Genomic DNA, 16697 nt, shown 5'->3' with positions numbered 1-16697 from the left:
CCAGACCAGCCTGCGCATCCGCGCAGTCTGGTCAGGCTCCATGCTGTTCGCTAACAGTTTCTCCAATTCCAATAGGCTTTAAAAGCGAACAGCATGGAGCCTGACCAGACTGCGCGGATGCGCAGGCTGGTCTGGATCCATGCTGGTCGCAAACCCACTATGTTGGTTTTCCCATGGCACGGCTCATTTACTTGTATTTCCAGGAGAGAATCATGAAGGCGGAACAAAGTATTTTGAATTTGGATATTCCAGGAGAACTTGCCTACGTGTACAACAAACTGGATGGTAAGTGTGCTTATATATACCATAGTGAAACTGTAATTTGCTATTCTCATTTGCCTACGTGTACAACAAACTGGATGGTAAGTGTGCTTATATATACCATAGTGAAACTGTAATTTGCTATTCTCATTTGCCTACGTGTACAACAAACTGGATGGTAAGTGTGCTTATATATACCATAGTGAAACTGTAATTTGCTATTCTCATTTGCCTACGTGTACAACAAACTGGATGGTAAGTGGTCTATATATACCATAGTGAAACTGTAATTTGCTATTCTCATTTGCCTACGTGTACAACAAACTGGATGGTAAGTGTGCTTAATATACCATAGTGAAACTGTAATTTGCTATTCTCATTTGCCTACGTGTACAACAAACTGGATGGTAAGTGTGCTTATATATACCATAGTGAAACTGTAATTTGCTATTCTCATTTTGCCGTTACAAGATTTGAAAATATGTTTGTCACTGAGTAAAAAAATCATACAAAAGACAGTTTAGTTAAGAAAAAAAAAAGCACTAATGTTAGTAATTTTATATTTTTTCCATTCTTTGAAAAGTTTCAGTAAAATTTACTGTAATCAAACCTTACGAAATTGCAGGAACTGAGGATTTCTCAATAATTGATACATGTAAATACAGAGAAATAATTCCTTGAATATTATTCCCAAACAAACACTACCAAGCACAATTATATCCTTTAAAAGGAATGAAATCTGTAAGGATATATTTATTATGTAATTACCTCCCCTGTTTTTTGTCAGTACCAAAAAAATTTGAGTTCCCAAAATATCAAAATTTGTATTCATTGCAATAATATAGTGAGATGCAAGGACTAAGTCAAACCGGGTACGCATTGTAAGAGAAAATGTGACTGGGCATTTGTAATGTTGTTTTTATGGAATTGTGAAAGTGCTAAAATTATTATGATACTTAACCTTTAGCATGCTAGATAAATTGTCGTCTGCTGGAAATGTCGTCTGCTAAAATTGTGAATTTCATTCAATTTGCTCCAAAATTGGAAGAAAATTGGCAGAGTAGCAAACAGCTTGGAACCTGATCAGACGCCAATTTAATCGGCGTCTGATCTGGTTCCAAGCTGTTTGCAAAGGCTGTTAAATTCGCCTGCAGCAGGCTAAGGGTTAAATATATAAGAAGGATGTTGAAATTTTCTCTTCCTTCTGTTGAGTTCAACATGAAAAGTTTATTCATTACCATTGTAAATTGTCAGGTTGGAAAGCGCCACACAGTGACAGACAGATTATCTCTGTGATCGGAGATGTTGTTCCAATGGATATGAACTATCGGTTACCAGGTGACATCAACTCACATGCATTCAGCAAATATGCTGGAGCCTACTTCAAGGTATACTTGTCTCTTTATGACATTTTCATATTCTTCTATTTTCATCATTAACATGTCATTGGGAGAAAATGAGCACAGTCGAGGCAAATTCTATTTGCAACCCAACAAAGAAAGATAATAGCAGACTTTGTTTGATTGTGTCTGTTTATGACTGCTAAAACTCGAACAGGAAGATTGTTATAGTTAAAACCAAATAACACAATACATTGCCTTTATTAGACCTGCTTGAAAATCAGTTTTGTGGGCAATGGGATTGCATTTTTCCATCTTTCCATCATTCCATTTATCTGTTCGCACTTACATGTCAGGTCCATATCTCTGTAATCTACCAGGGGATTTTGATCTAGTACTTGTTATTGCCCTTAGTTAATCTCACTAAAAAGAAATTTTGTTTGTTCAGCCCTCCTTACACTCTTTGAAGGAATGGGTTCAAAGTTGCATAGGTGAAGAACCTTGATATGAAATTGATCAGTATGTGGGGGCATCCATGTCCTTCTAGTTTTCTCTTGGCAATACTACATTCACTTGTTTTTACAGAATCCTGACTGGGGTGTAAGTGTAGAACCAATCAGGACAGCATTGACCAAAGTACAGGGAGAACAGAATAATAGATTGGCACAGTCTGTCTTCAAACTGGTAATAGTTCTCATATCTTCTACTTTATTTAATTTTTTAGAAACAGTTCTACAGCCTTAATTCCGTACAATTTTTACTACAGTAAAACCTTTACTTAGTAAGTTCCATACTTGTATAGCAAAACCTGGATTTAATGAACAGTTTCAGAATCAGTGACAGAAATGTTTCAATACAGTATAAATATTTGATATCCAAGTACTCCATAAGCTATCAGTGCCAAATTCATTTTAGTACTTAAGTTCAGAGCATGTATGCACTATTTTCATTTTGTATCTTTATGATAACACTGCTGTTTTTCAGATCTTGAAGTATATGTATGACAACAACCTAGGGGACAGACAGGAGAAGGCAATGGCTGATTATATAGTTCAGTTGGTATGTTGATGTTGATTTGAATTACATTTTTATTAAAGAAGAAAGATGAGTATTACTCTATAGCTGCAGTTTAACAATAAAGAAGATGTAATGTTGATACATTGAACTTTACAAATATTGAAATCAGTCTGGTAGATACATTTCTCTTTATATATTCTGAAATCAATCTGGTAGACACTCTTTACATACATTTAAATCAGTCTGGTAGACACGTCTTCACATATATTGAAATCAATCTGGTAGACACGTTTTTCTTCACATATATTGAAATCAGTCTGGTAGACACGTTTCTCTTCACATATATTGAAATCAATCTGGTAGACACGTTGCTCCTCAAATACAGTTGAAACATTATATCTCAAGCTCAATTATCTGAAAATAAAGTCCAGTCCCCAAAACACATGCACAAAATATCATTTTAAGTCAAATTTGGTTATCTAAGTAAGACGCTTGATCCCTTGGAATTCAAGTAAACGAGTTTCAGCTGTTCAATGTATACTTAAATCAACTTAGAAGACACATTGCTCTTCATGTATATTGAAATCAGTCTCTTTATGTATAAGGGGCCTCCATGGCCGAGTGGTTATGGTCGCTGACTTCAAATCACTTGCCCCTCACCGATGTGGGTTCGAGCCTCACTCAGGGCATTGAATTCTTCATGGGAGGAAGCCATCCAGCTGGCTTACAGAAGGTCAGTGGTTCTACCCAGGTACATGCCTGTGATGAAATAATTCACGAATGTGCACCTGGGGTCTTCCTCCACCATCAAAGCTGGAAAGTTGCCATACGACCTATAATTGTGTCGGTGCGACGTTAAACCCAACAAAAACAGAAAGAAAAACTTTACATATATTGAAAACAATCCAGTATACAGGTTGATGTTCACATATATTGAAATCAACCTGGTAGACACATGGCTCTTCACATGTACTGAAATCAATCTGGTAGACACATTGTTCTTCACATATTATTGAAATCAATCTGGTAGACACATGGCTCTTCACATGTACTGAAATCAATCTGGTAGACACATTGCTCTTCACATATTATTGAAATCAATCTGATAGACACATGGCTCTTCACATATATTGAAATCAGTTCAGTAGACACAGTGCTCTTCACATATATTGAAATCAATCTGGTAGACTCAGTACACTTTACATGATAATATTGACAGTCTTACCTTTTTGTATCGCAGAAAACTCTGTTCAGTTAATAGACAGCTTTGATTGTAGTATGGTGTATTAAAAGTCTTAACAAAATTTACATGAAAATGGTCATTTTAGAAGAAAAGCCATAACCACATAGGTATTCAGGAAGGTTTATTTAAAAATGTACTTTGTACCCTAGGGTTTACAAAATGAAGGTCTCCGAGATGAGATATATTGTCAGTTAGCTAACCAGACGTGGAACAACCAGAAAATCAACACAGCCGAGAAGGTGTGGCAACTGATGGCTCACACTCTCAGTGCCTTTCCTCCAAGTCCAGCGCTATATAAATACCTTCTCAAGTAAGTCTACTGGGTACAGAGGCAACATTTTATATAAAGACCCAATGTCACTTTAATACATTTATATTTCATTAATTTTTCTACTGTCAGGTTTCATTGATTTTCTATCTCTTTGTTGGTTGCCATTGATACACAGATTAACTTGGGGACTAGTTATTATTTACCTCCGATTTGTAACACACCTGATTGACTTTCTGCACTTTTAAAAACTATTAAAATTTTATTGAAGGAACATAAGATATGCTTAATAGTAATGATATAATCTTGATTTTGAACAGACTCATATCTGAACAAACAAATAAAAGCAAGACAGTAACACTCACGGTGACAAGGCAGAATCATGAGTTGTTCAGGGTTTCAAGCAATCCAAAAACAAAAAAATAATATAAAGAATACACCTGATGCACACATGAATTGCTAGTGTGAGCTTTGGTGTTTGAACCATTGATGCTCAAGTGAGCTGTGTTTCACTGTACATTCCACATTAGTTTATTGAAGGAAAGTGTAACATTGAGTTTAAACTCATGACGGAGGTGACAAATTGTATTTCAGGTATGTATCAGATGTTGGTCTGGATGGATATAAGTGGTTTTGTCAGCACAGAGCCCTGCAGTGTGCCAATATTGAGCCACAGCTCAGTCGGGTCTACCCTCCCTGCCTCCTTGAGTGGAGAGCAGCACAAAGGAAAGCCAATATGGCACTGGAAGTTAGATTTGCTGATAGTAAGTTATTTAGTTCTGCTATTGTTCCTGTAGAAACAAACTGCACATGTTTATTACATTGTTCTGATCGCTTGTACAGTTCGTTTATAGCAACTTGTTACCGATGTATACTGTTTAAGGTAGTTATAAGATAAAAGAAGTATACATTTTACAGAAAAGTTGCTGAGTATCAGAATACTGAAAATATTTTTTACCTTGAAAATTATCTGCATGATTTTAGAATAAGATAATTGCCTATTCTGATGAGGTCAAAACTTTTAGAACATATATTTGAAGTATTTTTGCAATGAAATAGTTAAAAGCAGAAACATTGATTTATTTTGAACAACCGTCGGCCTGTATATGTATGTATAGTAAAGTATAAGTTATGCTACCTGTAGATGCAACCATGATTGGCCATGTTGAGTCGTGGACATCAGGGGAGGAATTTGCCAAGCATTTGTTGAACCAGAGAGGTTTACGAGACAACAACATGGGTTGGACAGTCGTGTTACAGGAAGACATGGATTACTACGAGTTGATGGGATATGACTATGTCCTTGACCTGGTCAGTGAGATGGAGATTCCACCTGGGTTCCCAGTGTGCAGGTCACATTTCCTTGTCTCCTCTGATAGAACACGGGAACCGCTCACCCTGCAGAGAACCTTCTACAGTGAATCGTATGTATTAATATATATTTTCAAGGCCACTTTGATATTAGCATGATTTTGTTGATTATTGCCTATCTAAGCCTTAAAGTTTTAATGTTAATCACCTTTTTCCCAGTTGAAAATACAGGTTTATTGGTTTCTACATAAGTTTGAAAATCAATTCTTACTTTAGGAGCATTTCTGGTAACACTATAATCCTGCTGCTGAGCTCAATAGGGACAGCACAGACCTATCAGTCATGGGGCCAAGAAGATTGATAAAAGACTGTCTAAAGTTATTCTACCCTTCATCTCTTATTCATGTGGAGAAATTGGTAGTTAATCGTGCAGAAGAGGTTAGTTGGTTTAATAGATTGTGTTTGTTAGCATAAATGATTAAAATTTGAAACCCTTTAAATTAAATGTTACAAGAATGGTTTTGAAAAGCTTTGTATTTTTCCAGACCACATCACCCAGAGCGTGAGAGACACATGCGGATAAAGGGCAAACTACCAGATCCAATGAAAATTGATATTACAAAAATAGAGCAGCGCAGCATTAAACAGCGTAGTGTGAATGGTGAACGTGTAGGGGAGGAGGAACAAGAGAGTGGAGTCGAGTTCTCAATGACAAGCGCGCTAAATAAACGGCCACATGGTGTTAGTGTTGATGGACTGTCGGACAATAAACTCAACTTGAGATACACAAAACGGAAAGCTGCACCAAACCCACCAATTGCTAATGGACACTTAATAGCCAATGGATATGTTGTTAATGGAGATATTAGTGAAAATGGGCATGATTTGTCCCAAACTCATTTGAACAGAAGATATAATAATGGAGTTAATGGTGATGACATGAGTAACACCAAATTGAATCAGAGATACTTACGCATGACAAAAGTGACTGGTAGACAGGGTGCAGCTGATAAAATCGCCAGGAAAGCACATCGAGATGACCGCCATGCTGGGTCTATGGACAATGTATCCGTGGCAACAGGACATTCTGACTGGTCACACTGGGTGGAGGACGTATTTAGTAATGCCCTCAATGAGCATGTTGATGGATTGTCTGACGCTAGATCAGTTGAGAATCGGCTCAAAGGTGGGGGTAAAGGAGGTGGAGATGGTGTACCAGGACCTCAGTTTCAGGTAATCTTTATTGCTGTAAATTTGTTTATATTCATATTGGTTATATTTCCCCAAATGCTCACAGCCAGTGTGAGTTCAAATCAGCATGACTATTAATTAGCAGGAATTTGTAGCAAAGTAAATTAGGCCATTTTTAGCTCGACTATTCGAAGAAAAGTCTAGCTATTCTACTCACCCTGGCGTCGGCGTCGGCGTCACACCTTGGTTAAGTTTTTGCATGCAAGTACATACAGCCATCAATTAAAGGCATATAGCTTTGAAACTTATTTTTTCTTTTTCTAGGTCAATTACCAACCTCTCTGGGTCAAGTCTCATAACTCTGACATGTATTTTGAGCAAATTATGCCCCCTTTTGGACTTAGAAAATTTTGGTTAAAGTTTTACATGCAAGTTACTATCTCCAAAACTGATGCAGATATTGATTTGAAACTTCACATGTGTCTTTGGGGTTATAAAACTAGTTGATAGCAGCAAGTCCCATAACTCTGACTTTCATTTTGGCCAAATTATGCCCCCTTTTGGACTTAGAAAATTCTGGTTAAAGTTTTGCGTGCAAGTACATACAGCTATTTCTAAAAGGCATATAGATTTGTAACTTATTTTTTCTTTTTCTAGATCAATTACCAACCTCACTGGTCAAGACCCATAACTCTGACATGTATTTTGAGCAAATTATGCCCCTTTTAGACTTAGAAAATTTGGTTAAAGTTTTACATGCAAGTTACTATCTCCAAAACTAATGCAGATATTGATTTGAAACTTCACATGTGTCTTTGGGATTATAAATCTAGTTGATAGCAGCAAGTCCCATAACTCTGACCTTCATTTTGGCCAAATTATGCCCCCTTTTGGACTTAGAAAATTCTGGTTAAAGTTTTGCGTGCAAGTACATACAGCTATTTCTAAAAGGCATATAGATTTGAAACTTATTTTTTCTTTTTCTAGATCAATTACCAACCTCACTGGGTCAAGTCCCATAACTCTGACATGTTTTTTGAGCAAATTATGCCCCCTTTTAGACTTAGAAAGTTTTGGTTAAAGTTATACATGCAAGTTATTATCTCCAAAACTAATGCAGATATTGATTTGAAACTTCACATGTGTCTTCGGGGTTATAAAACTAGTTGATAGCACCAATTCCCATAACTCTGACCTTCATTTTGGCCAAATTATGTCCCCTTTTGGACTTAGCAAATTCTGGTTAGTTTTGCGTGCAAGTACATACAGCTATTACTAAAAGGCATATAGATTTGAAACTTATTTTTTCTTTTTCTAGATCAATTACTTACCTCACTGGATCAAGTCCCATAACTCTGGCATGTATTTTGGGCAAATTATGCCCCCTTTTGGACTTTGAAAATTCTGGTTAAAGTTTTACATGCAAGTTTCTATCTCCAAAACTAATGCAGATATTGAATTGAAACTTCACATGTGCCTTCGGGGTTATAAAACTAGTTGATAGCAGCAAGTCCCATAACTGATATGCATTTTGGTCAAATTATTCCCCCTTTTGAACTTAGAACTCTTTTGATATTTAACCTTTTTGGGTAATATTTTCCTGCTTCTGGGACAAAATTTCGAGTAGTCGAGCTTGGCTGTCTTACGGACAGCTCTTGTTTCATCAAATTATTATAAAATTGATGTAAAAAATATCCTATATTTCTTGGGTTAAATACTGTATAACACTACATTAATTTTGGGCAGTTCTAAAAATTAATTGTTTTTCAGAAAGGATTTATTGGAGTACAATGTATTTTTATTTTGAGGTACTTTTGAATTTCTGCCAAATTTAAATTGGAGACTTTTCAAAAATTAACTCTGGAGTGTTTCAAGATCCCAGCCAGTGGTGTGCTAGATATTAGACAAATGACTAATCATAAATTGTGATAATATAACTTTGTACAGACTATGCGTACCTTGTCATACATATACTCATTTATTACATTAATTGCTCTAACAGACTTCAGTATATGTTTCTATGCTTTATATTGCTATCCTTCAAAGGAGGTAACATAGTTTGTTCTTTGAAATCATGTTTATCCTGTCAGTATATAAGAAATTATAAATATGTTTAGAAAACAAGTTCCAGCAAACAAAACTTATATTGAAATCATTTTTGTAAATGCTACTCCTCCATTTAGTTTCCAGGCCTAAATTTGTGGCAGCCAAAGTTAGTGGTAATGAAGTTTTCCTTCTAATTCTAATGGTGACTAAAACTGTGATTGCTTCATTGAGGGAAACAGTCTTCATTTGCAGTCAGGATAATTGATACAAAATTGAAGATGAGATTTATGTATTACAGGCTGGTCCTAGTGGTGTACAAAATGGAGGTATCAACATACCTCTACAGCAGGTCCCTGTGAATGGAGGGCTTCCGAACATGGTACCTCCACCTAACCTCAACCTGTCCGCCTCCAGTATAGCCCCTCAGCTAACACCTCAACAGATTGCTGCTCAACAACAGGCAATGCTGCAGGCTTACGTATGTTGTTGTTTTCTCTCTTAAAATCTGCATTAAACTTTGTATAGTTACAGGTATTTTACTTTTAAGGTTATACATTTGTTCTAATGTAACCAATTGTTTATTCAAGTGTCAAGTTTTATATAGATCCATTTGGTCAATGTTTTTGATGTTAGAAAGACAGCAGAAGCATTTTGTTGTCCAAATAATCTGTGTTATACCTGAAGAAGTTTTGCAACATACGTTATGGAGGAAATGATAACATTCAAGTAATAATTACATCTCAGTTAAGACTGTTACTTACCTCTTGGTTGCTAAATTTCTATAATGAACTTGTCCATCTTTCAATTTGGACAGTCCCATTAACTGTTTAAAGGGGTTTTTACCACAAAGATACTGACCGAATGGCAAACAGTGCAGATCATGATCAGACTGCATGGATGTGCAGGCTGATCATGATCTACACTGGTTGCAAAGGCAGAATCAATTGTGTTCAGTATGATAAGGGTTAAACTGCAGATAAAGTGATCGTTGTAAACTGTCCATTTGCTTGATATGTACGACTGTATTCTAGGCTCAGGCCCAAGCTCAAGCTCAGGCCCAGGCTGCACAGCAACAAAGACAACAACAAGCCTTGTTACAGGCTGCCTATCAACAGCAGCAGCAGCAACAACAGCAGCAGAATCAGCAGCAGTATGCTGCCTTACAGCAACAACAGTTACAGCAGATGCTGCAGCAACAACAAATGTTACAGGCAGCAATACAACAACAACTACAGCAGCCAACTTCCCAAACAGTGGTCAGTCCAGGAGCAAGTTTCAACTCGCCACAAGGTAAAATTGTTTTTAGTTAGCTCGTTATAAACTAGGGAGAAAGTCAGTGCTAATTTCAGTGAAGCCGTTTATCCAGTCGTAGTTCCTGTTATTGCAGATGAAATGTTATTAGAAGGTTTTCTGTTCATATGTCTGCTTTCTATGTGAAATATTAATACTGACCTTTTTGTTTTAGTAAATAGTTCAGCATTTTATAAAGATGTATATGGTCTTTCCAGATAATGCTTATAGAATTTGCTTAAAGTTTTATACAAGTTTTTTTCCATCTGTATTTTCAGCTTCAGCAGTTGGCTTTTTCGCTGGTGGTTCTACACAGCCAACATTCACCAGTGAGACCCAGCAGACGCGGATGGTAGCCCCAGTCCCTGTGAGTGGGGGACGGGAACTACCTATCACTGTGCAAGGTACTCAAGAGTTAGACAGTAGCGGAGCCAAACGTGTGTTCAAATTCAAGCATCATTACGAGAAAGAAACAGTTAATGCTAATCAGGGGGAAAGACAAATTGTTCATGAGAGGGTTGCCACTCCACCTCCACCCCCTGTGCAGTTTGCAGATCAGACTCCTAGAATGGCCCCTGCACCACCGGCCCCACCACCTCCTCCTCCTCCAGTCATCCATTCAGACACCTTTGACCAAGACAAAGGAACATTTACTTTCCGAGATCGTAAAGGTCGAGCACGGACTGTGCGTATTGGGAGAGTAGTGTGGCCACCACCTCAGGACAAAGAAGAGAAAAAGGTCAGAGATGTCGGAAGACTGGAAATCGACGAAAAAGTGCAGAGAGAGCTGGATGAAAAAATGAGACCAACAAATGTAATTAAAAAGCCAGAGTCACCTAAAGTTGAAAGGAAAGTGAGTGAAGTAACTTACACTTAAAATTTAACATTTTGTAAAGATAATGGTATTATATCAAGAGTTCCATCATAAACTTTGACTGTAATTTCATGCACATCTAGGAAACTGGCTTATTATTTTAATTTATTGTCAAAAATTCAGTACAGGAAAAGTTGAAACATTGTAGTTGACATGTCATATACTTCAGTAAAAATGTAGGCATGGAGGTATTATTGAGTTGCAAATATCCTGAATGAACAGTTTAAGCCTGTTTCATCCAGGATCTTCAGAAGTAGAAATTGTATGCTGCTGTGAAATACTATTCTGGTTTGACAAAATCCTGCCGTTGATTTTGTTGAAACTTTTAAGATTAAATGAAGATGAAAAGATTACTGTTTTTAAGTTAATAATTATGAAGCTAAACAGAATGAAATCACAATTTGGATATACTTAGAAAAAATGAAGGTGCTTTTTCCATCTTGGTCAAACTGAGCAGGGATGATTTTGTCCTGGGTGAGGGATATTGTCTGTATCCCTTCAGTAACGTATACATATTGCTGGGGTTTGGAAAATTGAAAAATCTTATCAGTCCAAGATGAAATAACATTACACTACACTTCAGTTGGCACTAGCCCACACACCATATTTTAACATAGTGCATGTATATAGCAGGAACACAAGAAGAAGCAGCTGGCTGAGACAGTTCACCTGGCAACCTTACAGCTCCTCGAGCAGAAACTGGGCGGGGCTCCCGAGCCACCTAAACCTCCGTCTCCTCCGCCACCACCCAAATCTATAGGTATGAAAACCACTCTGTTTTACATAATATTATTGTATAAGCTATGTAGTTTAATATAAAACAAATGTAGTTACACTTAATGCCACTTGTTTTCAAATACTTAATTGGCAAGAATTTAAATATTGTCTCCCTTGATAGTTTTATATCATTTTTATGATACTGAAAAACATTTTATAACTAAACAGAGGAATGGAATGTATTGTTTTATGATTGTGTAAAGCTATCTAAAGGTTATAGGCTTTACCTGTTTGATATATGAATTTGATATATGCAGTGAAATAACATGTCATTACATATCTTGCATGTTTTTAGTATGATAAGCATGATATTATTACCATGTTGCTTTTCTACAATTTTGACAGTTTGAATGTTTGCAACACTTGAACCAAGTAAAATTGTTCTTTCAAGATGCATTTTATACTATAATTCAGTAATCTGGAATTTTCCATAACACATAATCATTTGCATGTATTCATTGGTGTTAGCTATCCTTATGTCTCAACTTAAAAAGGATAATTCTCAGCTGTTTGATACATGCTCATTGTAAAATTGGCAGGATGAGAAATGTAATATTGTTATGTTTGGTTGTAGATATCTATATTTAACTGCATGTTGTTGTATGAATGCATGCTGTATTCTATAGAGCCCCCACCTCCCCCTGCGATGCCACCCCCAAAGATGCCTCCATTAAAGACCCATCATGTAAAGATGGAGTATGTTAAGGCAGAGCCTGTCACTGAGACCCAGACAACTGTTATTACTACCACAGAGGAACCACTACCCCCGGAGCCCGAGGTGATAGACTACAGATCACTGGAGCTGGTTATCACTGACCTATACAGACAGAACAAAGATACCTTCCTCATGTACCATAACGTACCATGGACTCTTCATGTCAGAAAGGAGGTATTTACTATTTTTACACTACAAATCTAATGTACAGACACATTCAAGTTTTCACACATACAGATTCAGTTGTATAACACTGACTGTGTATGTGCACTTGAAGTTTGTTACAGCCAAATATTAGATGAAGCATTTCTAGAATTTTTCATTATTGATGGAACTTTTCATACTGTTTTAAAATGTTACCAGATGTGAAAGATCTAACATTGTTGCATGCTAAAGGTAAAATTTTAACAAGGGAATGAGAAGAAATGTATGTGTCATGATTACAAGTTCAGACAAAATTTTTCTGTTGTAATATTCATAATTAGATTATTGCATTAAGGACGTATGCTAGAATTTGGTGCGAAAATTTTCCCAATAACAGAATTTCTTCAAACTTTGGATATTGAAGGACAGTCATCTAAGAAACAAAAAAATGCAATAAAAATCATAGGTCACCGGTATCGAAAAAGAGTTATCTGCCCTTGAAAACGGCATTTCCCCCAAAAATGACGTTTTCAAGGGCAGATAACTCTTTTTCGAATCCGGTGACCTATGATTTTTATTGCATTTCTTTGTTTCTTAGATGATTGTCCTTCAATATCCCAAGTTTAAAGAAATTCTGTTATTGGGAAAATTTTCGCCCATCTCATATACAGGGAATTCTAGCGTACGCCTTTAAGTAGTAATTTGGTAGCACAATGCTATTTCATAATTGGCATAACAAGTAAAGTACAACTTTTGTTAAGGTAATTTGGATATATTGTAGGTGTTTATGCCAGGAGAGAGGCTGGACAATCCGTTGGCACTACACCTTGTCTTCTGTCAGGTGGTACAGGACGTGTACAATAATGGATGTATAAGGATCAACAAAGACGAAAGAATCAAAATGAGGGGAATGCTAGGTAAGACTTTACTCTGAATTCTCCGCAGTCAGTCAGTCAGATAGGATTTTGCTCTGTACTGTCCATAGTCAGTCAGATAGGATTTTGCTCTGTACTGTCAACAGTCAGTCAGATAGGAATTTGCTCTGTACTGTCAACAGTCAGTCAGGTAGGATTTTGCTCTGTACTGTCAACAGTCAGTCAGGTAGGATTTTGCTCTGTACTGTCAACAGTCAGTCAGATAGGATTTTGCTCTGTACTGTCAACAGTCAGTCAGATAGGATTTTGCTCTGTACTGTCAACAGTCAGTACTGTCAACAGTCAGGCAGGTAGGATTTTGCTCCGTACTGTCAACAGTCAGTCAGATAGGATTTTGCTCTGTACTGTCAACAGTCAGTCAGATAGGATTTTGCTCTGTACTGTCAACAGTCAGTCAGTAGGATTTTGCTCTGTACTGTCAACAGTCAGTCAGTAGGATTTTGCCCGTACTGTAACATCGTCAGGTAGATTGCTGTTACTGTCACAGTCAGGTAGGATTTTGCTCTGTACTGTCAATAGTCAGTCAGGTCAATAGTCAGTCAGGTAGGATTTTGCTCTGTACTGTCAACAGTCAGTCAGGTAGGATTTTGCTCTGTACTGTCAACAGTCAGTCAGATAGGATTTTGCTCTGTACTGTCAACAGTCAGTCAGGTAGGATTTTGCTCTGTACTGTCAACAGTCAGTCAGGTAGGATTTTACTCTGTATGCTCAATAGTCAGTCAGATTGTACTGTACTCTCAGTAGTTAGTCAGGTAGGATTGTACTCTGTACTGTCAATAGTCAGTCAGGTAGGATTTTACACTGTATGCTCAATAGTGAGTCAGATTGTACTGTACTCTCAATAGTCAATTAGGTAGGATTGTACTCTGTACTGTCAATAGTCAGGCAGGTAGGATTTTATGCTACTCCTAATAGTCAGTCTGGTAGGATTTCACTCTGTATTCTCAATAGTCAGTCAGATTGTACTGTACTCTCAGTAGTCAGTCAGATAGGATTGAACTCTGTTCATACTCATTTATATCCTCAGGATGTACCCTATTGTTACTTCTCTATGTTTGAATCCAGGACCATGTTGTTGAGTGGACAACTCCTTTTTCCAAAGTTTATGTGAACAACATTATTTTGTTATCATTATCACAAAATAAAATTTGATAGAATGAAAATGAAAAAACTATAAAAAATGAAATGCCAAAATGTTACGATTTTGATATGGAATTTCTTAAAAGAGTGGTAAATTGATTAATGCATATCATATTCAATGGTCACTTGCAGAGAGCCATGGTATAAATGCGGGTAACTACCTGACTGGGACGTTCAAGCCTCAGGTGAAGAGAATCATTGTGGATACAGCAAAGGAATGGCCAACATACTTCTGTCGACTCTTCCCTGTTGCTGTATGTATTTTGTTCATTTGATGTTGAAATACTTGATTTTTAAGCGTAAAATAAAAACAAGAAATCTTCAGTTTATGAAGACATTTAAATCAGTGTGGGTCAGTTTTTAGATCTTCAAAACTTTAAAAGTAGATATGCATAAAACTATTAATGCTTGTATCACATATGGGAATAGGAAAACTAAAAGTAATAAAGCAAGAAGTCTGACCTGTTTTTGTCCCAGATGTTTAGTAAATTTCAGAAAAATCTAACTTTTATAATTAATAAACAAACCTTGATTTGACGTTTTGTTTCAGTCAAGTGGACATCTTGCAGGAATACACTATGTTGGTGTAAGTCATTCAGGTATATACCTGGTCCAGAGAGTGAAAAATCTGGTAGAAGATTACCTCGATGTGATAGAACATATCAAGTAAGTTATACATCTTCCTTCTTACATCGATCTCAAGATGTGGATCTAAGCAGTTAGCAATCTTGCATATACTTATGAATGTGTGTGCAAAAAGACATGTATTTTTGTCAAGCCCGCTTTGTTTGAGTCATTTCAGTTGTTTCAGGTGGTGTATCAACAAATAATGGGCTTGACATTGTTGCACTTTGGGCTTCAACGTTCTAGTATATTTTTTTTTATTCATGCAAAACATTTACAAGGTTGTCAGTGGAATTGTAATTATACGAAACATTTGAAGGATACATCACAGTATATCACATTTTCATGAAACAGTTTTGCATCATACTATCAGGTTCCTCTCTGCAACAAAATAACATGTTAAGTTTAAGTGTTGTAGTTATGTCTCCCCCAGGAGACATATTGTTTTTGCCCTGTCCGTCCGTCCGTACGTCACACTTCATTTCCGAGCAATAACTGGAGAACCATTTGACCTAGAACCTTCAAACTTCATAGGGTTGTAGGGCTGCTGGAGTAGACGACCCCTATTGTTTTTGGGGTCACTCCGTCAAAGGTCAAGGTCACAGGGGCCTGAACATTGAAAACCATTTCCGATCAATAACTAGAAAACCACTTGACCCAGAATGTTGAAACTTCATAGGATGATTGGCCATGAAGAGTAGATGACCCCTATTGATTTTGGGGTCACTCCGTCAAAGGTCAAGGTCACAGGGGCCTGAACATTGAAAACCATTTCCAATCAATAACTAGAGAACCACTTGACCCAGAATGTTGAAACTTCATAGGATGATTTGTCATGAAGAGTAGATGACCCCTATTGATTTTGGGGTCACTCCGTCAAAGGTCAAGGTCACAGGGGCCTGAACATTGAAAAACCATTTCTGATCAATAGCTAGAGAACCACTTGACCCAGAATGTTGAAACTTCATAGGATGATTGGTCATAAAGAGTAGATGACCCCTATTGATTTTGGAGTCACTCCATCAAAGGTCAAGGTCACAGGGGCCTGAACATGGAAAACCATTTCTGATCAATAACTAGAGAACCACTTGACCCAGAATGTTGAAACTTGATAGGATGATTGTACATGCAAAGTAGATGACCCCTATCGATTTTGGGGTCACTCCATTAAAGGTCAAGGTCACAGGGGCCTGACCATTGAAAACCATTCCCGGTCAGTAACTTGAGAACCACTTGACCCAGATTGTTGAAACTTAATAGGATGATTGGTCATGCAGAGTAGATGACCCCTAATGATTTTGGGGTCACTCTGTGAAAGGTCAAGGTCACAGGGGCCTGAACATGGAAAACCATTTCCGGTCAGTAACTTGAGAACCACTTGACCCAGAATGATGAAACTTCATAGGATGATTGGTCGTGCAGAGTAGATGACCCCTAACGATTTTAGGGTCACTCTGTTAAAGGTCAAGGCCACAGGGGCCTGAACATGGAAAACCATTTCCAATCAATAACTTGAAAACC

General features: G+C 37.2%; 1 protein-coding gene across 8 annotated transcripts in view; it reads left to right on the top strand.

The window, feature by feature from the left end:
* The window catches only part of LOC123564261 (unconventional myosin-XV-like), a 57454-nt gene that overhangs the window by 18501 nt on the left and 22256 nt on the right, over positions 1–16697 (top strand). For 5 of the 8 annotated variants that reach the window (XM_053536876.1, XM_053536873.1, XM_053536875.1 and 2 more), the window contains 16 exons: positions 204–285; positions 1516–1649; positions 2187–2285; positions 2586–2660; positions 4011–4171; positions 4724–4893; positions 5274–5553; positions 5986–6673; positions 8976–9155; positions 9709–9967; positions 10246–10820; positions 11472–11601; positions 12245–12507; positions 13259–13394; positions 14685–14806; positions 15103–15218. In XM_053536876.1, the coding sequence (XP_053392851.1) occupies positions 204–285; positions 1516–1649; positions 2187–2285; positions 2586–2660; positions 4011–4171; positions 4724–4893; positions 5274–5553; positions 5986–6673; positions 8976–9155; positions 9709–9967; positions 10246–10820; positions 11472–11601; positions 12245–12507; positions 13259–13394; positions 14685–14806; positions 15103–15218 (3470 nt within the window). The remainder of the gene's footprint in view (positions 1–203; positions 286–1515; positions 1650–2186; positions 2286–2585; positions 2661–4010; positions 4172–4723; positions 4894–5273; positions 5554–5985; positions 6674–8975; positions 9156–9708; positions 9968–10245; positions 10821–11471; positions 11602–12244; positions 12508–13258; positions 13395–14684; positions 14807–15102; positions 15219–16697) is intronic. The other 3 variants (XM_053536878.1, XM_053536874.1, XM_053536877.1) reach the window with 3 other exon arrangements.

Source organism: Mercenaria mercenaria, chromosome 2 (assembly GCF_021730395.1).
Source record: "Mercenaria mercenaria strain notata chromosome 2, MADL_Memer_1, whole genome shotgun sequence".
NCBI classification, from domain to species: domain Eukaryota; kingdom Metazoa; phylum Mollusca; class Bivalvia; order Venerida; family Veneridae; genus Mercenaria; species Mercenaria mercenaria.
This window is presented reverse-complemented; position numbering and strand designations above follow the sequence as displayed.